This window comes from Petaurus breviceps, unplaced genomic scaffold, assembly GCF_028583685.1.
Source record: "Petaurus breviceps papuanus isolate PSGF00001 unplaced genomic scaffold, PetGlider_PUasm1.0 63, whole genome shotgun sequence".
Lineage (NCBI taxonomy): Eukaryota > Metazoa > Chordata > Mammalia > Diprotodontia > Petauridae > Petaurus > Petaurus breviceps.
The window spans coordinates 695892-717721 of record NW_027186418.1 but is presented as its reverse complement, the minus strand read 5'-3'; the positions used below and the strand labels follow the sequence as shown (position 1 = coordinate 717721).

Here is a 21830-nt window from a genome sequence, read left to right as displayed (position 1 = left end):
AATAATAGCACCTACCTTCTAGGGCTGTTGTGAGGATCAAATGAGATATTTGTAAATTACTTAGCAAATGCCTGGTATACACAGTAGGTGTCTGATAAATATCTGTTCCTTTTCCTGTCAGGTGAATGCTGATTTTATGCCATACATAAATGTTTTATTGATATCTTTTGTTGCTAATTCTGTGGTTTTTAAGAACGGATATTACTGAAAAGAAACATACAAAAGTTGTAGCTCTTCTTTTTTGTCCTGCTTTTTGGAGGGCAATTGGGGTCAAGTGACTTGCCCAAGGTCACACGACTAGTTTTTATGTTAAGTGTCTGAGGCCGGATTTGAACTCAGATCCTCCTGACTCCAGGGCTGGTGATCTATTCATTGTGCTACCTAGCCGCCCCAAAAGTTGAAACTCTTAAAGAATACACTTCAATGACTACTCTAGATATTTCATTGACTACTAGTGTGAGGAAGTCAAGCATTTCTAGGATCATTCAAGCCCACAACAAAACAAGAACAATCCTGATGAAATGCAAAGGAAAGTGCAGCATAAAACAAAAAACAATGCCAAGAATTGACAGTACTGCAAAACAACTTAATTAACTCTCAGAAAACCAAGTGCTTCAGTTGGACCTGAAAGCTGCAGGGGTTGTTATTGATTCCTCTACAATGCAGTGTAGATGTCTGGAAGTTGCGGTAATATCAACAAGACTAGGAAAAACAATAACAACAACAAAACCAAACCTACTGCCTATTTGGGAAGAAAACATTTTTGTTATGGGTAAGACAATACAAAGTCTGGAGTACTGAAGGCTGGAGAAGGGTAAATTTAACTAACAAAACTTACTATTTCATTCAAGGCTATATATATATACTAAAACCACCGTCAGAAGTCTTGGTGAGCCTATAAAATCTAGGCATTTTCCCTAGACTTTGTAAAACATCTGCTGAAAAAGCGTTTGGGGGATTTTTGTAAACTTCTAATGGCCCTAATGAGGGAATGATGATGTTTTACTGTTTTGAGAACTCTCTGGATTTAACTGAAAACCTACAGGTTATAACTGAAGCTAGACTAGTCAAAATGGGCTGATTATTAAGGGTATACTTAAGATTCAATGTGCTAGAAGTATGGTTTCATGAAAAAGGATAACTGGGAAAAGGAGGGCTTGTTGCTTATGAAAAGGTTTTTAAAGATGTTAAAAATTGTGAAGTTAACATTATGTCAATAGTTTTAATTATTTTCCTTTGTTCACAGTAAGTCACACCATTGTGGTCCAACACCTGAATCCTTTTTTCCTTGCTCTTCTTTGAACCTCTCAAAGGTGCTTGTATCTTTTTAGCTATAGAACCCTCAATTGTTTTAGAGGTCAAGCATGTGTTTTATAAACATGACTGTTTTGAACCACCATCACCACCACCAATCAAGTTCCTGTATTTAGATTGTTGAATATAAACCAGCCATATAGTGCTACTGTTAAATAAGTAAGAATATACTAGCTGAAAAAAATAGCAAGAAATAACTGGAATCCTCTCCATTATATTATAGGAACTAACTGGTTATTATCCTGAACCACATCAACCATTTTGCTAGATATCCTCTTACTATTTCTCTAGCCTTTCCAGGTAAGAACTCTTATGAGAATTCCATACACCAAGACGAACTATATTGTCTTTCTACCTCAAACCCCAACCACTGACTCTCATACCAATTAAAGAATAACTGAGTTGCAAGGCTGGAGGTAGGAAACTGGAACCAGAAAATCTCTGTGATCACTTTTAATTTCCCAGTGTTCCCTAGTTTGAGGTATATGTTACCAGTTATTCCTCTTCCATTTATATTTGTTTTTAGGATCAGAAACTGAATCGCCTCTTTTGAGAGGGAGGGACCCACGCAAAATAGTGCTGATCCATCAGGCACAGCACACCAAAAAAGCACTCAATTTAGGGTCAGATGACTTGGATCCCAATCTTCATTTTGCTTATAATCTATGTGATTATGCATAATTTCCCATCTTAGGACTTTAATCCTCTCCTTTGTAAAATAAAGTAGTTTCATTAGATGATCTCTGAAATCTCAGAAATTCTTGTTGAACTATCCTATGCAGAGTCTAGTCAAGTGTTAAATGAACATCAGGGCTAATCTTGACTTTTTTGATCCAAAGCTTTTGGATCACAACCCTATTCTTGCAAATTCATACTAGGACATTTGATGAAGGATTAGACATGGATCCTCCTCTTTTAAACTTCCTTTTTCTCCATGATTCGCTATTCATCTCTCTTGTGAACTACAGAATTTCTAAGCATGATTCTGGTTAAAATGAGTCAATATTCAACTCAAGGAACTGGGTCCAACCAATGGAGCAGTATTTTAATTGACAATTGACTTAGAACAAAAGGATAAAACTTAAAATAGTTTTAGAGAAAAATGTGCCACCAACATTGTCACTATGTTTTGAATGGAATCTGAAATCTACCAAAATGTAGGATGGTTTGTCTTTCTGTCTGAGGTGGGCGGGGGAAAAGCAATGGTGTGGTGGGAAGGAGCACTAGTGTTAGAGACGGAAAAGCTAGATCCCAGTCCTGTCATTGATGAACATTCACTTAGCCTGTCTGAGTTTTAGTTTCTACATCTTCAATACAGGAATGCTCAAGAACCTTTAGTAGCTCCCAGGTTTCTCTGGGATATAATACACATTCTCTTGTTGAAGTCTTCTCTACACTCTCTCATGACCTTATTGACTCATGAGTTCAATTACTATATCTATGCTGATGACTATCAATCAGATATATATATATATACATATATATATATATATATATCTTGCCCTAGTCTCACATCTGATCTTCAGTCATACATTACCATCTATCTATTCCAGTGTTTCTTAAACTGTGGGTCTCGACCCTGTATGGAGTCATGAAAAATTTGGCAACAATAAAACGTTCCTAAATGTGCAATGAAAAAAAATTAATTAAAAATCAAATGAATCCAAGGTGTTTCTGGCAGCGCTTTCCCGTTTTGTATCGTACAACTTTACTGCAGCCTTGGTTTTGAACAAACAGCACCTTACACTATGTATACCCTAAGGCCACACAATACCAAGGAACACTGAGCAAACTTTTTTTTTGCTTTTTGGAGGGCAATTGGGGTTAAGTGACTTGCCCAAGTTCACACAGCTAGTTTTTGTGTTAAGTGTCTGGGGCCGGATTTGAACTCAGGCCATCCTGACTCCAGGGCCAGTGCTCTATTTACTGTGCCACCTAGCCGCCCCAACACTGAGCAAACTTGAAAAGAGGCTGCAAGTGGAAAAAGTTTAAGAAGCCTTGTATTAGGCTACTGGGCATCTCAAACTTAGCATATCCAAAACAGAACTTCTCTTTTACCCAAAACCCAAGCCTCTTCTGAACATTCCTATTTCTGGCAAGGTACTCCTATTCTTCTAGGCAACCAAATTTGCAACGATGGTGTCACCCTTGACTTCTGACTCTGTCTCACCCTCATGTCTAATCAGCTGCCAAATCTGGTGGTTGCTTCCTCTACAACATCTCTTGTACTGCTCCCTACTTTTTACTCACATATCCACTACCCTATTTCAGGTCTTATCACCTCTCATCTGGATTACTGATAGTCTCCAAATTGATCTCCTTGCCTCAAGTCTTTTTCTACTACAATGTATCCTCTACACAGCTGCCAAAATGATTTTATTTTTTCCCAGATAATTTTTGCTTTTATTCAATTTTTTTCTAAAAGGTATTTTATTTTGTTTTGTATTTTATTTTTCCCCAGTTACTTATAAAAACAATTTTAACATTTGTTTTTAAAACTTTGAGTTCCAAATTCTCTCCTTTCCTCCCTCCCCACCATACTTCATTGAGAAGGCAAGCAATTCAATGTAGATTATGCATGTGTAGTCATGCAAAACACTTCTATAACAGTCATGTCGTGAGAGACTAACTATATTTATCTCCATCTTATCCTGTCCCCCTGTTTATTCTATTCTATCTCTCCTTCCACCCTGTTACTCCTCAAGTGTTTTGCTTCTGACTACCCCCTTCCCCAATTTGCCCTTCCTTCTATCATACCCCTCCTTATTTTGCCCCTTTACCCCCTACTTTCCTGTAGGGTAAGATGGATTTCTACACCCAATTGAGTGTGTATATTATTTCCTCTTTAAGCTAATTCTGATGAGAGTAAGGTTCACTCATTCCCTTTCACCTCCTCCCCTCTTCCCTTCCACTATAAAAACTTTTTCTTGCCTCTTTTAATATGAAATAATTCACCCCATTCAACATTTCCCCTTTTCTTTCTCCCAGTACATTCCTCTCTCACCCCTTAATTTTATTTTTTAGATATCATCCCTTCATATTCAATTCACATCTTTGCCCTCTGTCTATATATCTATATCCATATATTCTTTCTAACTGCCCTGTTAATGAAAAAGATCTCATGAGTTATAAATATCATCTCTCCATGTAGGAATGTAAACAATTTAACTTTAATAAGTCCCTATGATTTCTCTTTCCTCTTTACCTTTTCATGTTTCTCCCAAGTCTTATATTTGAAAGTCAAATTTTCTATCTAACTCTGGACTTTTCTCAAGAATGCATTAAATTTCTCTATCTCACTGAATGTCCATCTTCTCCCTTCATGGATTATACTCAGTTTTTCTGGGTAGGTGATTCTTGGTTGTGATCCTAGTTCCTTTGCCCTCTGGAATATCATCTTCTAAGCCCTCTGATCCTTTAATATAAGAGCTGCTAAATCTTTTATTATACTGACTGTGGCTCCATGATAGGTGAATTGTTTCTTTCTGGATGCTTGTAATATTTTCTCCTTGACCTGGGGACTCTGAAATTTGGCTAATATTCCTGGCAGTTTTCATTTTGGGAACTTTTTCAGGAGGTGATGAGTAGATTCTTCCAATTTCTATTTTACCCTCTAATTCTAGAATATCAGGGCAGTTTTCATTGATAATTTCTTTAAAGATGATATCTAGTATATTTTTTTGATCATGGCTTTCAGGTAGTTCAATAATTTTAAAATTATCTCTCCTGGATCTATTTTCTAGGTCAGTGGTTTTTACAACAAAGTATTTCACATTGTCTTCTATTTTTCATTCTTTTGGTTTTGTTTTATAATTCCTTGATTTCTTATAGAGTCATTACCTTCCATTTGTTCCATTCTAATTTTTAAGGAATTATTTTCTTCAGTGAGCTTTTGGACCTCTTTTTCCATTTGGCCAATTCTTCTTTGTAAGGCATTCTTCTCATTGACTTTTTGCCATTTGGTCTAGTCTTTTTTTTAAGATGGTATTTTCTTCAGTACTTTTTTTGGGTCTCTTTTACCAAGCTGTTGATTCTTTTTTCATGATTTTCTTGCACCTCTCTCATTTTTCTTCCCAATTTTTCTTGGAGGTTTTGGATGCAGGAGCTTTGACTTTGTTTTCTCCTTTTCTCCTTTTGAGTGTGTGTTTTGATCTTCCTTGTCACCAAAGTAAGTTTCTATAGTCAATTTTTTCCCATTGTTTGATCATTTCCCCAGTTTATTTCTTGACTTTTAAACTATTTAACTATTTAGGTTGGGCTCTACTTCCAGTGTGGAGGGTGAACCCTCCTAAGCTTCAGGGGTTTTGTACAGCTATTTTAAAAGATAATTCTAAGGCCCTGTAAATTTTCACTTCTTCCAAGCTGGTATGATTTGAGGAGAGATGTTTCCTCCTATCCTGGCCTGTGCTCTGGTCTGTGAGTGACCACAAGCACTCTTTTCTGCCTTGGAACTGTGAGGAGTGTCCCTTGTCCTCCACTGCTGCCACAAGCTCTGCTGTACCAGTGCTCCTTCTTGCCCCGGGAAAGCCACCCAGGTGTGTGACCCAGATCCAAATATGGGTCAAGTAACATAGTCCTGCCTCGGTGCTAGCGAATCTTATTCACGTGATCTTGTTTGACAAGATTCTGACAAGCTGTTCGATCCCCTTACTGTCTGTGGGCTGAGAGCTCCAGGAGCAGCCACTGCTGCTGTTGATTCAGTCACTCCAGAAGCCTATTAGGGCCAGGTCTGTGATGGTGCAACCTGTGCTCCCCTCTCACCCAGGTCTGGCAGACCTTTCCTGCAGACCTTCTAAATTGTCTTTGGTGAATGTGGTCTGAGAAGTCTGGAAACTGCCACTGATGCCAGTGATTCAGCCACCTTGAAGCCTCCTCTGGGCTCATTGGGACCTGGCCTTCACTGTGCAGCTGCACTGTGCTCCTCTTTCAGCCTGGTGCAACAGACCATTTCTGTTGACCTTCCAGGTTGTCCTGGGCTAGAAATTTGTTTCACTCTGTCTTTTTGTGAGTTCTGCTGCTCTAGAATTTTTTTTAGAGTCATTTAAAAAGGTATTTGGAGGGGTTTGGGGGAGACGTCAGGCAAATCCCTACCTTTACCATCTCGACTCTGCCCTCTCCCAAACTGATTTTCTATAACCATGTCACACACCTACTTGAACTCCAGTGGTTCCCTTTAATCTCTAGGATCAAATATAAATTCTTTTGTTTTACCTCCAAAGCCCTTTATGGGTTTACTCCACTCTACCTTTCCAGTCTTATTACACATTACTCCATTTCTCATACCTTGACAGTCAAAAGCAAAACAATTTACTATTCCTCACATGATAGTTCCTCCCACTCCATACCTTTGCACTGGCTGTCCCCACACCTGGTATACACTTCTTCCTCATGTTCACTTCTTAGAATCCCTAGTTCTCCATCATGGTTAGCTCAGGTGCCATATTCTAGATGTAACTGTTTTGAATTCCTCCTTTCCCCCCCATGCCCTCAGCTTTGGTCTCGCCCTTGACGATCTTGTATCTACTTTATATTGGCCTCTATGAGTAACTGTTTAAAAAGCTTCTCAAGGGATGTGATTGTTTTACTTTTTTTTTAATGCCCAGAACCTTGTATAGTGCCTGACATACTGTAGCTGATTAACAAACACTTGTTGATTGATAAGAGTAAAAAGCATTAAGAAATGCCTGGATAGTGTATTTACTGTCCATATTGCTTCTTATTTGCTGAAAGTATTGGGGAACATTATGGGAGAGTCTGTGAAGGAAGGCTTGGAATAGCATTTTATCTATGTATCTATCAAAATATTACATTTATACACTTGCAACATCCCTCCCCAAAGAGGAATTTCTGGTCTCTAGGAAAAGGTTATTGTATTAGATGAAAAAAAAAAGTTTACAATGAGTAATCTACTACCATAGAAAATAATAAATAAGAATATTCTAGTGAAAACAGATCATAAAGGAAGAGCCACAAGGCACTGTAGGACAGAAGAAAAGGCAATGAGTTTTAAATCAGAGGGTCTGGATTCAAATATTAGCTCTTAGCTTTACTAGCTATGTAACTTAAGAGAAGTTGCTTATTTTCTCTGACTTCTGTTTCCCCAATCTATAAAATGATGGGATTGTTTTTAGTGATCTCTGAGCTTCCTTTCAATTTAGAAGAGTAAAAAGTTTTTCAAATAATCTAAAGGTTCAAAATAACAGAAAAAAATTATAGGAAAATCTAAACTGAGGTTGGAAATGAATTAATGTGTCATAGTAGAACCATGTTATGAAATGAGCCACTGATAGCATTTAAACTAGCTGAACTCTTCTCCGAGATTAACCAAGTAGCAAGTATTAAATTTATTTAGGTTTAGCTAAGCAGAGATAACTTCAGGGATAACTTTCATGCCCTAATTTGAGGGCATGAAATAAAAAAAAAATCAAATGGTAGTACTATGACCATTACATTTTCTTTGGAGACTCTTGTACAAGATTAGGACTCAGAAGATCTGAATTCAAATTGACTGACCTTTTTGAGTTGCAGTTTCCTTATTTGTAAAATGGTGAAAATAATACTTGCAAAAACCAACTTCATAAATTTTATTGTAAAGAAAGTGCTTCCCAAAATGCTAGAGAAAGGAGTGTTGTAATTATCATTGCATGGCAAGTCCTTAGCAGAAGAAATAAAATTTCTTTAGCCAAAGATCAGAGAATTTTTTTTCCTTTTGTAGGGCAATTGGGGTTAAGTAACTTGCCCAAGGTTACACGTCTAGTTTTTTTGTGTGGGTGTTAAGTGTCTGAGGCTGGAACCGAACTCGGGTCCTCCCGACTCTGGGGCCAGCGCTTTACCCACTGCACCATTTAGCTGCCCCATAAGCAGAGAAATTTTTGATTAGCAAATGACAGCAGGTAAGACATGTGGTTGTTTCCAAGGGCCACCTGCCTTCTCTGACCTGAATATTACACATTCAAATATATCTGTGATGTCACTGATGTGGGCATTCTCTCCAATGATGCGGAATACAACCTCTCCATGTCTGCCTATTTTGTGCTAATTATGTTCATGGCCTCTCAAAAGTTTGCCACAGGGGACCTTACTTATGTTCTCTTAACATCCTAAAATTTAATGGAGCACATGGATTATTCAGTAGTTATGCCATACTCCAACTATATAACCAGTCCATCTTATTTCCCCTTCATTCCCCCCACCCCAATTGTGGACATTTTAAATTACTGAGAAACACTATTTTGTAATGGCAATTAAGATTTTCCAGAGTACAAAAAAGTTCTATTCTGGCCATTAAATTATCTTTGAAGAATCTCAAAGTAGAAAGAAAAAATATTTGGATTCAGAAGCCTTGAGTTCTATATAAAAAATTCCAAATTACTGATAAGACAGTAATACAAGTCTGTGCTCCAACCACTAATTCTGAAGAGGCCAAAATTGATCAGTTCTACAAGAACTATAACATCTTCTAGAAATAACACCAAAAAAGATGTCATACTCATCACAAGGATTGGAATGCTAAAGTAGGAAATCAAAAGACAATTGGAATAAAAGGTAAATTTTGTCATGGAGTACAAAATGAAGCAGGGCAGAGATGAACAGAGTTTTGTCAAGATAACTTGCTGGTTATAGAAAATACTCTTTTTCAACAACCCAAAAGATAATTCTACACATAGACATTACAGATGGTCAATATAGAAATCAGATTAATTATATATATATACTTTGCAGCCAAAGATGAAGAAGTTCTATACAGTCAATTGAAACAAGACCTAGAGCTGACTATGGGTCAGAGCATGGCTTCTTATTGCAAAATTCAGACTTAAATTAAAGAAGGTAGGGAAAATCATTAGATCATACAGGTATGCCATAAATAACATCCCTCATGAATATGAAGTGGAGGTAATGAACAGATTTAAGGAATTAGATTTGGTAGATAGATTGACTGAAGAATTATGGTCAGAGTTTCTCAAGATTGTAAAGAAGTTAGCAACAAAAAACATTCCAAAGAAAAAAGAAGAGCCAGAAGGCAAAATGACTGTCTGATGAGGCTTTACAAACAGCTGAGGAAAGAAGGAAAGGGAAAAGGAAAGAAAAAATGGAAATATATACCCAGCTGAATTCAGAATTTCAGAGAATAGCAAGGAGTGACAGGAAGGTTTTCTTAAATAAGCAATGCAAAGAAATAGAAGAAAACAATAGAATGGGAAAGACATGAGATCTCTTCAAGAAAATTAGAGATATCAAGGGAAAGTTTTGTGTAAAAATGATCATGATAAAAGACAAAATGGTAGGGATTTAACATAAGCAGAAGAGATAAAAAGAGGTGGTGTGAATACACAAAAGAACTGTACAAGAAAGATCTTAACATTACAGATAATCATAACAGTGTGGTTACTAATCTAGAGCCAGATATCCTGGAGGACCAAGGTGAGTGGGCATTGGGAAGCATTGCTAACAATGAAGCCGGGGAGGTGATGGAACTCCAGTTAAGCTATTTAAAACCCTAAAAGATGATACGGTTAAAGTGCTGCACTCATTGTGCCAGTAAATTTGGAAAATCCAACAGTGGCCACTGGATTGGAAAAGATCAGTTTATGTCCCAGTTGTAAGAGAGGACAATGCCAAGGAATGTTCAAACAATTGTGCTTATTTTTACATGCCAGCAAAATTGTGCTTAAGATTCTGCATTCTAGGCTTCAGTAACATGTGAACCAAGAATTACCAGAAGAACAACTCTTCTTCAAGGTTGGTTTTCAAAGAGGCAGAAGATTTAGGGACTAAATTGCCAACATTTGCTTAGCTTAAGGAGAAAGCAAGGGAGTTCTAGAAAAATACATCTATTTCTGCTTCATTGACTACACCAAAGCCTTTGGATGTGTGAATCACAACAAAATTCCCTCAAGGAGATGGGAGTATCAGATCATCTTACTTGTCTCCTGAGGAAACTATATGCAGGCCAAGAAACAACAGTTGGAACCAAACATGGAACAAATGATGAGTTTAAGATTGAAAAAGGAGAACAACAAAGCTGTATATTGTCATTGTATTTAACTTGTATGCAGAATATATCATGCAAAATGCCAGGCTGAATGAATCAAACACTGGAATTATGGTTGTCAGGAGAAATATAAACAATCTCAGATATGCAGACAATACCACTCTGATGGAAGAAAGTGAAAAATGTAAAACAATGTTAAAGCTGGCTTGAAGCTTAAAATTAAAAAAAAAAAACTAAAATCTTGGCAACTGATCCCATCACTTCCTGGCAAAACAGAAGAAGAAATGGAAGCAGGCTGAGATTTTATATTCTTAGACTCAAAAACTTCTGCAAATAGTGACTACAGCTATGAAACTGAAAGCTGCTTGTTCCTTGGAAGGAAAACTATATCAAATCTGGATAGCACAAAACGGAGATATCGCCTTGCCTACAAAACCATATAGTCAAAGCTATTTTTTTTTCCCAGTAGCAATGTATGGCTATGAGAGTTGGACTATAAAGAAAGCTGAGTGTGGCAGAATCAATGCTTTCGAATAAGAAAATCGGATCAGTCAATACTTAAAGAAATTAATTCAGGCTATTCACTGGAAGATCAAATACTGGAGCTGAAGCTTAAATATTTTGGCCACAAAATGAGAAGACAGGATTTACTGGAAAAGACTGTGATGTGAAAGGCTGAAGGCAAAGGAAAGGGGGAAAGCAAAAGATAAGATGGATAGATAGTATTATGGAAACACTGAAAATGAACTTAAATAGATTTCAAGAAATAGTGGAGAGGGGCAGCTAGGTGGTGCAGTGAATAGAGCACCAGCCCTGGAGTCAGGAGGACCAGAGTTCAAATCTGATCTCAGACACTTAACACAAAAAAGCTAGCCATGTGACCTTGGGCAAGTTACTTAACCCCAATTGCCCTCCAAAAAGCACTGGCCCTGGAGTCAGGAGGACTTGAGTTCAAATCCGACCTCAGACACTTAACACTTACTAGCCATGTGACCTTGGGCAAATCACTTAACCCCAAATCCCCACTCCAAAATAGCAAAAAATAAAAATTAAAAAATTTTTTAAAATAAAAAAATAAAACAATGGTTCTCAAACCATTTGGTCTCAACACTCCTTTACTCTTAATTAGTGGTTGGAGCATAGACTGTATTACTGTTTTATCAGTAATATGGAATTTTTAATATAGAACTCGTCTTCTGAATCCAAATATTTTTTCTTTCTACTTTGAGATTCTTCAAAGATAATTTGATGGCCAGAATAGAACTTTAAAAGATAGTGGAGGATAGAAGGACCTGGTGTGCTATGGTCCATGGCACCAGGAAGAGTCAGACATGGCTCAACAACAGCAAAAATTAAAATAATCATGAGTTTCAATTTATCAAGTTATTCATAACAGTATTTTTTTATGATAGCAAAAAAAGGGAAATAAAGTGGTTGCCCATCACTGGGGAATGTAACAAATTGTAGTGTATGGATAGAATGAAATATTATTGCTTTGTAAGAGATGATGACTACGAACAATTTATAGAAACATGGGAAAACTTCTTGGAAGTGATAAATTGTGAAGAAAGCGGAATTAGAGGAACTATACACAGTGACTACAGCAGTGTTAATGAAAACAAGAGTAAAAGGTAGCTGTGGTTTCAGATTCAATACAGTAACTAATCTTGGTCCCAAAGAAGAGTTGATAAATATGCTTCCTCTCAGTATAGAGGTGAGGGATTATTTGTTTAGAATGTTGTATATACAGTTAGAGAGAATTACTATGTGAATGAATAGGTACTTGAATGTTCTTCTTTGTTACAGGGAAGGTTTATATACATGATTGGTATATAAAACCAGGGAATTTAAAAAAATAAAGGACCCGTCAAATTCCTGCTGAAAAGTCTTGATCTACATATAGTTTATTCAGAACTAAGTAAGAGAGAAGGGCTAGAGGAATGAGAAGAGTCTAACAGGACCCCAAAAAAGTGCAAGCATCATTTAAATTTGACCTTGATAGGTCTTTTAAGTTTAAAAGGAAGCAATTCCACATAGATTTCAATAAGCTCAAGTTTTAACAGTGTATTCTTTTCCAACCTGGCGAGTAACGCATTACAGACAGCTGTTCATTTCCATCTGTGTGCACTGTGACTAAATCTTTTGTTTCTGTGTCAAACACAAACCACCTGTTAGAAAACAGAAGAAAAATGTGTTAAGTTCTTGCATAAGAAAGAGTTTAAAGTAGGTTTATTTTGCTTAATCACTGAGTCACAATAATAACTGAGTCCGCTGTAAAAGAGAAGGATCTCTAAGTCTCTATTTCAAGCAGCCTTTGTATGTACACATTTTCTAACAATATGAAACTACTTGGTTACTAATACCATATTATTTTTCTGTTTTTTGTATTACAACCTAAAATAGGGTTTATTTTCTTATGCAATAAAATTATCTTTTACACTCAACATATGAGATGGAAATACATTTCTCTAAGAATAAATCATACAAGGGAAATGAGAATTGCCATTGTGTTTCTGGCATGAAGGGGATTGGGAAATATGTACCAATTTGGGACAAATTAAATATTTTTATAGGTTAAAATCCAATAAAAATTTTCATACTACACAGAATTTCAAAGTAATTTAATATACTCAGCTCAAAAGTATAAAGAAGTCATGTAGTTTAAGGGTTTTTAAAATTTGGAAATTATTCAAGTTAAGTCTACAAAACATTCTTACTGTGCTAATTATAGAAACATGAAATGTCAGAGATTCAAGGAACCTAACTGATCATCTATTTGAATCCCCTCTTTTTAAAGGTAGAGAAACTAAGGTCATTAGTTGAGGACTTCACAACTAGAGTGGTTCCCTATCTCTCTCCTTAAATAAAGACTAGACTCTCAGGTCTCCTTTCTGCTTTTCACTAGAAAGAGCACTATATTTGAAGTCAGAAAACTTTGAATTCTGGTTCAAATCTTAGCTGTTGAGCAAGTCACTTCCTGTTTAGGGGATTATTCTAGCTCTGGGTAATTTTACCTCCTGCACTTCCCATAGATGCAAAACATCTCAATATATGAAATACTAAAGGAAAGTCCCTGTGTGAATTGTTCCTTGCACTCATAGCATGCTTCACTATCTGTTGTCAAAATATGGTCTCTAAGACCCTTTTCAGGGGTCCCTCTGGTTCAATACTAATTTTATAATAGTACTAAGATGTTATTTGCTTACTAAAATACCTCTCCCTTTTCCAATCACATATCAGTGTGAGGCTGAATTTTCTTCATATACTTCAACCAAAACATATCAACAACAGACTGAATATAGAAGCAGATATGAAAACCTAATTATCTTTTATTAAGTTGAACAAAAAAGACATTTGCAAAAATATGTAAAACAATGTCTTTCTTTTCATTATGTTTTTGTTTTTGAAAAGAGTTATTTTTTATAAGAATGTTATATTAACATGTAATGGATTTGTCATTTTAATGAATTAATAAGTAAATATGCTTGAAATTATTAGTTTTCATTTCCAATATAGTAAGTACCAATATATATATAACCCACATAAACAAAAGTTCTTTGGGGTTCTCAATACTTTTGAGAGCAGAAAGTTCTCAATAATTTTTAAGAGTAAAGGAGTGTTGAGACCAATTGGTTTGAGAACCATTGTTTTATTTTTTTATTTAAAAAAATTTTTAAATTTTTATTTTTTGCTATTTTGGAGTGGGGAAGGCAGGGCAATTAGGGTTAAGTGATTTGCCCAAGGTCACAAGGCTAGTAAGTGTTAAGTGTCTGAGGTCGAATTTGAACTCAAGTCCTCCTGACTCCAGGGTCAGTGCTCTATTCACTGCACCACCTAGCTGCCCCAAGAACCACTGACAGTTAAACGTCAAATCAGAAACTCAGGTCAGGAATAAACATAGTGGTATCTCTCTTCTTTGTTTTATCATGAGCCTTGTTGTAAGCCAGTGGACAACTATGTCAGAGATGAACTCTTAGATTCCAGGAGTATTTTCAGAGTTTAATTAAGGACTTTATTGTCATTGGGAGAGGCCTAAAGTTAGCCACAAGTATGAGTCAGGATCACTTGCCCTTCATTTTCTCCTTCCTTGAGGAGCTACTTCAATTAATTACAATGCTGAAAGATTCCAAAAGGAGAGATAATGGATAATATCTTGCTTATCTAAGGATTAATTGTGTAAACTCAGTGGGAAGCAAGCAAAAATTTACTAGTACATATCACCTATGAGAACTTCATTGTACAAAACAAGAAAATAAGGAGAAGTCATTTTTGGTGAACTGTTGTCCCTGCCCCCAGTGAATTTTGAGTAAGTCATCTGATTTCCCTGGGCCAAAGTATCCTCATTTGTAAAATGAGGTCATTGATTTAGATTGCCTCTAATTGTTCTAGATTGCCTCTTAGCCCTACATTGATAAACATAATTTTGATGGATGAAGACCTAGAAGTTTGCAACAGCCTGCATTGCCCACCCCCACACCCCCACCTTCCCAAGGTCTTAGATGACTATACAAAATCTTTATAATCTCATGTGGAGACAAAAATTTTGTACATTTCCACCTGCCCCCTCCCACCCAGAGTTTTCCTAGTATGGCTGCTAATGTAGTCAGTCACCAAACATTTATTATGTCATTATTATTTGTCAGGCATGGTGTTAAGCATTAGGGATACAAATAAAGGCCAAACCATGATCACTAAACTCAAAGGGTTAACATTCTAATGAGAGAATCATCTGTTTAGAGATAATTGAACCAATAGGAGCTGATGAGATCACCGTGAGATAATATAGAGGGAAAAGTGAAGACAGGTCAGGACAAACCTTTATGGGTATATCCATTGTGGGTATGACCAGGATGAAAATTCAACCAAGGAGACAGGGAAAAAGTGTTCACACACGTAGGAAGAGAATCAGGAGAGAACAGTGTTAGCAAAAACTAGAAAGGAGAGAGTATCCAGGAAGAGATGGTGATAAACAGTGTCATTTAGAAAGGCATTTGTTGCCAAATGCAGGAATTAAAATGGGAAGGATAATTTAGTCAATTCTTCTTTTCATTTAAAGGAAAATTCTGCAAACTCAAAGATACGATAAAATTGAGTGGGATTAATTCACTTCTACTCTTGAGATATCAGTTTCCCCATCTGTAAAATGCAGGGGCTGTTGAAATAGATAATCTCTAAGTTCCTGTTCAACTCCAAATCCTACGAGCTATTGTTTTTGACACTGTTTATCTATAGTAACCATCCAACCTTTAGCAAACTCTCTAACTTTCAGAATTTAAAAAACTTGAATGGAAAGAGTGAAGCTGACCATAACCATTTAAAATACTAATCTATTGTCACCCATTATGTCCCTAAACCAATGCAAAGGCTAGGAACCAAAGGGGCAATTTGAAAGGGTATGTATAGGTTTAAGGGAACTTAAGTCTTCTGTATTCAATGCTAGGCCTCAGTTCCCTCATTTGTCATCTCTATACATTATTATATATAGTCCACTTAAAGCTATTAGGAGGCATGCCCAAAGTCAGGGTAAAACCTGGTTTGAATCATAGGCATGTAATAAGAAGTATCATAAAACATTTTGTTGAACTTTTTAGGCTCCATTCTTTTTTTGTTTTACTTTCACATTATACATTAGTCAGGTTATAAAGATGGATTGTATCAGATGGAATGAAAAATGGTAAAGAGGACATAAAACCAAACAAGAAAAGGAAAAAGATCAGGTATTTTGCTTCTATCTGGATATAAACTCAGTTCTTTCTAGTTCTTTCTCTGGATGCACATCTTTCTCTCCATCATGAGTCTTTTGGGATTGACTTATATCACTGCATTGCTGAGAAGAGTCCAGTCTATCAAAGTTGGTCATCACACATACGTTGTGTCTGCAATTGTGTACACATTTCTCCTGGTTCTACTCTTCTCACTCAGCATCAGTTCGTATAAGCCTCTCCAGGTAAATATGAAGTCCATCTGCTGGTCGTTTCTTATAGCACAATAGTATTCCATAACATGCATATACCACAACTTGTTCAGCCATTCCCCAATTGATGGGCACCTCCTTAATTTCCAATTCTTTGCCACCACAAAAAGAGCTGCTATAAAGATTTTTGTACATATGGGTCTTCTTCCCACTTCTTTGGGACATAATCCTAGGAGTGGTATTGCTGGGTCAAAGGATATGAAATTATTTTTTTTTCTTTTCTTTTTTTTTTTTTTTTTTAAGCAATTGGGGTTAAGTAACTTGCTCAAGGTTACACGGCCAGTTACTTCTGGGTGTGGTGCTGAGTGTGTGAGCCCGGGATTCGATCTCCAGGTCGTCCCAACACTGGAACCGGTGCTCTTACTCGCTGAGCCACCTGGCCGCCCCGATATGAAATTATTTATAGCCCTTTCGGCATAATTCCACAGGCTCCATTGTTAAGACAATGCTCCTTAATATCTGGTAAATTGGTCAATATTTCTCCATCATTTTTTGGACTTCATAAAGACAAATCCCAGGGGCGGCCAGATAGCACAGTGAGTAAGAGCACTGGCCCCAGAGTCGGGATAACCTGGGATCGAATCTGGGCTCAGACACTTAGCACCCACCCAGAAACACCTGGTCGTGTAACCGTGAACAAGTTACTTAACCCCAATTGCTTAGGGGCGGCCAGGTGGTGCAGTGAGTAAGAGCAGTGGCCCTAGAGTCGGGATGACCTGGGATCAAATCTGGGCTCAGATACTTAGCACCACACCCAGAAATAACTGGCCATGTAACCTTGAGCAAGTTACTTAACCCCAATTGCTTTAAAAAAAAAAGACAAATCCCAAATGTTACATTTTAGCAGGAAAATAAGTACAAAACATGTTTTGTTTGAAAACTTAGCAACCCCTTCTTATGATAACAAAGAATAATAAGGACTATGTAGAGAAAATATTATTTATAAGAAGGCACGAAGAAAAAAATTAATTATGAATGCTGAGTTTTGCTTGTGAGTTTGTACCTGGTTCTTGGTAAAGCCAAGAGACTAAGAAATGCAATGAAGTGTTCAACTGGCTATGTTTCTGAAAGAAGTCTAGTTTTCAGTGTTACTGAAACACAGAGAAATGCACTTAGTCTTACCTTCCAGTTAGAGTTCCAATTGCAATGACAGATCCTGAAGGATGAAAACCAGAAGACTGTGCTGGATCCTAAAATATTTCAAAGCAAGTATAAATTAACATCCAGAGAATTTATTCACATTAAACAAATAAAAACAAGTGTTTATTGCCTTAGTAAGATGATGCCATAATATAATGCTTTTAAACAGGAAATTTTTTCTTACTCATTTAGATTGATGCCATACTTGAGGAAGAAACAATGGGGGTATAGTGGAAGAAGCTCCTGAGTAGGAGTTAGTAGACCTGGTTTCTAGTTCTGGCTCTGGCAGTGATGACTATGTGTGATCTTGGAAAACCAAAATTCCATCTCTGGGTCTTAGTGGTGGTACTAGGAGCAATGGGTACAGGTGCTAAGAGATAGATTTAGTTTTAATGTGACGATAACCAATATTTTCTTTTTGCTTTTATTGTTTCTGTAGAGATTCCAGGTTCCAGAAAGATTCCACAGAGGGATACATAACAGATTTTGTGAGATGCACCAGAAATTAGACTATTATGATTTTCTCTAAAGCAGAGAGTAGGCAATGGAAACTGTCCTGCCCTCGGTGTACTCTGGGGTCTGAAGTTGCATGATAGAATAGGGTAGGCCAAGATGTGTGCATTGAGGCATCTTCACTGCCCATGTTTTGGAACTTTTTAGAGGTCATGAAAATGATGGGATTGAATGGCTGACCAGAATCACAAGTGGAAGCAGAGAGACATAACCAGTACTGCCATGAAACCTTGGAAACAGGAAAGTAAGATGAATGAAAAGCAGTGTTGAAAGAGAGGTTCTTATCCAGGACAAGTAAAAGGTTTGAGAGAAAGGTAAAGATGGTGTCTCATATAGGAAGACTACCAGTTTATCTTATTTAAGATAAACTATTCAATTACACTATGTTAAGTCTCCTTTGCCGATTCATCAAAAGAACACCGCCTATTAACATCACATGTACTGGGTATATACCCCACAGTTCTGTCCTGGGCTCTCTTCTCCTCTACCTACATTCTCTCTTGGTGTTTTTATTAGCTCACATGAGTTCAATTACCATCACTATGCACATGACTCCCAGTTCTCTACATCCATTTCTAATATGCCTTCTGTAACGGAAATGCAAATTTAAAGATCTTCCTGGAGCCTGGGGTGGGAAGCTTGTTTTTCAATAGTTACTTTTTTTTTTTTTTTAAGCAATCGGGTTAAGTAACTTGCTCAAGGTTACACGGCCAGGTGTTTCTGGGTGGGTGCTAAGTGTCTGAGCCTGGGATTCGATCTCCAGGTCTTCTCAACACTGGAGCCGGTGCTCTTACTTGCTGTGCTACCTGGCCGCCCCCTTGTTTCACTGTTTCTTGATGTCTCATGGAGTAATTAGCTTCTAGTTGCCCAATTCTAATTTTTAAGGAATTATTTTTGTCATTGAGCTTTTGTACTTCCTTTTTCATTTGTCCAATTCTACTTTTTAAAGAATTCTTTTCTTCAGGGGATTTTGGTACCTCTTTTACCATTTGACCTATTCTGTTTTTTATGGAATTATTTCCATTAGTATTATTTTTTGTGCCTCCTTTACCAAACTGTTGATTCTTTTTTTTTTCATGATTTTCTGGCATCACTCTCATTTCTTTCCCTAATTTTTCCTCTACCTCTTTTTCTTTTAATCTTTTTTTTTTTTTTTGCCCTTCCATGAAACTTTTTTTGGGTCTGAGACTTATTCACATTTTTCTGTGAGGCTTTGCATGTGGCTATTTTGATTTTGTTGTCTTCCAAGGTTGTGTTTTGACTTTTCCTGTCACCATAGTAATTTCATATGGTCATATTCTTTTTTGTTGCTGTTTGCTCATTTTCCAGCCTATTTCTTGCCATTTAGCTTTATGTTAAAGGCTCCTTTGGTGGAAGGGGTACTGTTCAAAGTTTCAGGTTTTTTTTTTTTTTATGCTTCTGTTTTCAGAGTTGGTTCTTGCGGACTGTATGCTCTAAGAAGAAGTGTGGCCACTGCTTTCCTGGTCTGTGCTCTGGTCTGTGACCAAAAGCATTCTTTTTTGCCTTGGAACTGTGACCAATGTCGCTGCTAGTGCTAGTGCTCCTCCTTGCCTTGGGACTGTGCCCCAGAGCCACATAGCGGTAATGCAACAGAGTCCTGCACTTAGTGCCAGCCAGCAAAGGGTCCCCTGTGATCTCCTTATGACCAGCTGTTTAATCCTCTTACCATCTGTGGGCTGAGTGCTCTGGAAGCCATTGCTTCTGATTCAGGTACCACCAAGGCTGCTGCTGGCTTGCTGGGGTGTGACCTGCACTGGATTGTGCTCCACTCTCACCCCAGTGAGACAAGCTTGTCCTGCCAACCTTCTAAATTGTCTTTGGCTAAAAAAATTTTTCACCCCATCCTTCTATTTCGCCATTTCAGAATTTGTTTTGAGGCAATATTTTAAAATTATTTGGAGTGGGATTTGAGAGAGCACTGGTGAACCCCTTCCTTTACTCTGCCATCTTGGTTCCCCACCTCCTAAAGTTATTTTCCAAAAGTACAAGTCTAGCCATTTCACTCCTCTACTCGATAAACTTCAATAGTTTTCTATTGCCGGTAGGAGTAAATATAAACACTTCTATTTAGCTAGAATATCTTTCATAATCTGGCCCTAACCTGTCTTCCCAGCCTAACATTACTCCTCTTTCCATACTCTACAATACAGTCAGACTGACCTTAATGTCTTTGTCTCTTCACACTTGTTGGTTCCCATGTGAGAATAAATTCCCTACTCACTTTTGCCTCTTAGCATCCCTTGTTTCCTTCATAACTCAACTCAAATGTCATCTTTTACATGAAACCTTTCCTGATTCTCACACCTACTAATGTCTTCTCCCTACTAATTACCATAAATTTGTGTTGTATATATTTTATTAATACTTATTTATATACATATTGTCTTCCTTGACAGACTAAAAGCTCCTTGGAGGCAGGGAATACTTCATTTTTCCCTTTGTTTCCCCTTTGTTTAGCCCAGTTCTTGGAGCACAGTAGGTGCTTAATAAATGTAGATTAACTAATTAAGTCTCTGAATTCAGGGTACTATGATAAGAGAGAGGGGAGCCCAGGCAAAGGGGGTTCATGAGCTATATAGAGACAGTAGATTTCATATTTTGAACAATATTCCATTTGATCCCCTACACTGATAATTTTTGTCATAGAATTCTTTTTGAGTCCAGAAATACATTGGTTTATAACTGTTCATGTCAGAAAAAATTTGGATGATATACAATGTGACCCGAGATTAATTTTGGAGGTTAATCTAAATAGCTTAACAATTTTATGAAATGTGGGCTTGGTTACAGTGGCAAACACCTGAAGTTCTTGTAAGCTGACTACCATCTGGTGGTCAGTGCTGATATTGTTGCTTCTTAGAAAGGTCATGAGAAGCATGCTTCTGAGAGAAACTGAGACCAAGGGCTAGTGGCTCAAGCAGGGTGTCATTTGTTCAACCAGGCTGACACCACCCTCCATCTCTGAATAATAGAGAGCAGAGGTTCTTTACCTTTTTTGTATCATGGACAGTTTGTCATGGACATTTGCAGTGTGATGAAATCTGTGAATCCTTCTCCAAATATATTTTAATTACATAAAACAAAACAGAAAGGATTACAAAAGATACTGATTATATTGAAATACAGTCTGTAGATACCGTGTTTCCCCGATAATAAGACACTGTCTTATTTTTTTTTTTGGACAGAAAAACACCAGAGGGCTTATTTTCAGGGGAGGGCTTATTTTAATGAACATTGACAGCAATTTTAATAAATAGGTAAATGTGAACAAAAAAATGTACCTTTATTCAATAAGCAAATCGCTGGGAAAGAACAGGATGATGCGCTCACTGCTGCAGCTCTGACTGGATGCAGCTCAGAGCGTGGCATGCGTTTCAGGGGGGTGGGGGATGGTGCATACAGAGGGTACCGTAATGTAGCGTGTAGCACAGGGGATCACCTTCAATACAGTAGCAATCTCAATAGGGCTTATTTTCAGGGGAGGGCTTATTTTAGAGGAATCTTACACAGTAAGGGGAGGGCTTATTTTTGGGATAGGTCTTATTATCGGGGAAACACGGTAGGAAGATTACAATAACTTGGTACCTAGTATGAGTATAAGAACTATAGCAATTTTGAAGTTTTAATGAATTTAAATATTTCATGATATCTGTCACATATGTTATGTGATATGAAAATATCTGATTTCCAATGGTGACAAAGTCATAAGTACTGCTAATTATTACTGTGATTTGTTGCCTATGTTCATAATTGAAAGATGCATTTCAGTTAGAAGTCTGTGAAAATAAAGATACATTTTAGTCTTTTTTCCCCACTAAAGTTCATAGACTTCTTGGAAAAAAAAAAAAAAAATATATATATATATATATATATATA

General features: G+C 37.1%; 1 protein-coding gene across 5 annotated transcripts in view; it reads right to left on the bottom strand.

Moving 5' to 3' along the window:
- The window catches only part of LOC138173633 (echinoderm microtubule-associated protein-like 1), a 316387-nt gene that overhangs the window by 14384 nt on the left and 280173 nt on the right, over positions 1-21830 (bottom strand). For all 5 annotated transcript variants that reach the window (XM_069103676.1, XM_069103678.1, XM_069103677.1 and 2 more), the window contains 2 exons: positions 17403-17470; positions 12386-12474 (listed from right to left, as the gene is read on the bottom strand). In XM_069103676.1, the coding sequence (XP_068959777.1) occupies positions 12386-12474; positions 17403-17470 (157 nt within the window). The remainder of the gene's footprint in view (positions 1-12385; positions 12475-17402; positions 17471-21830) is intronic.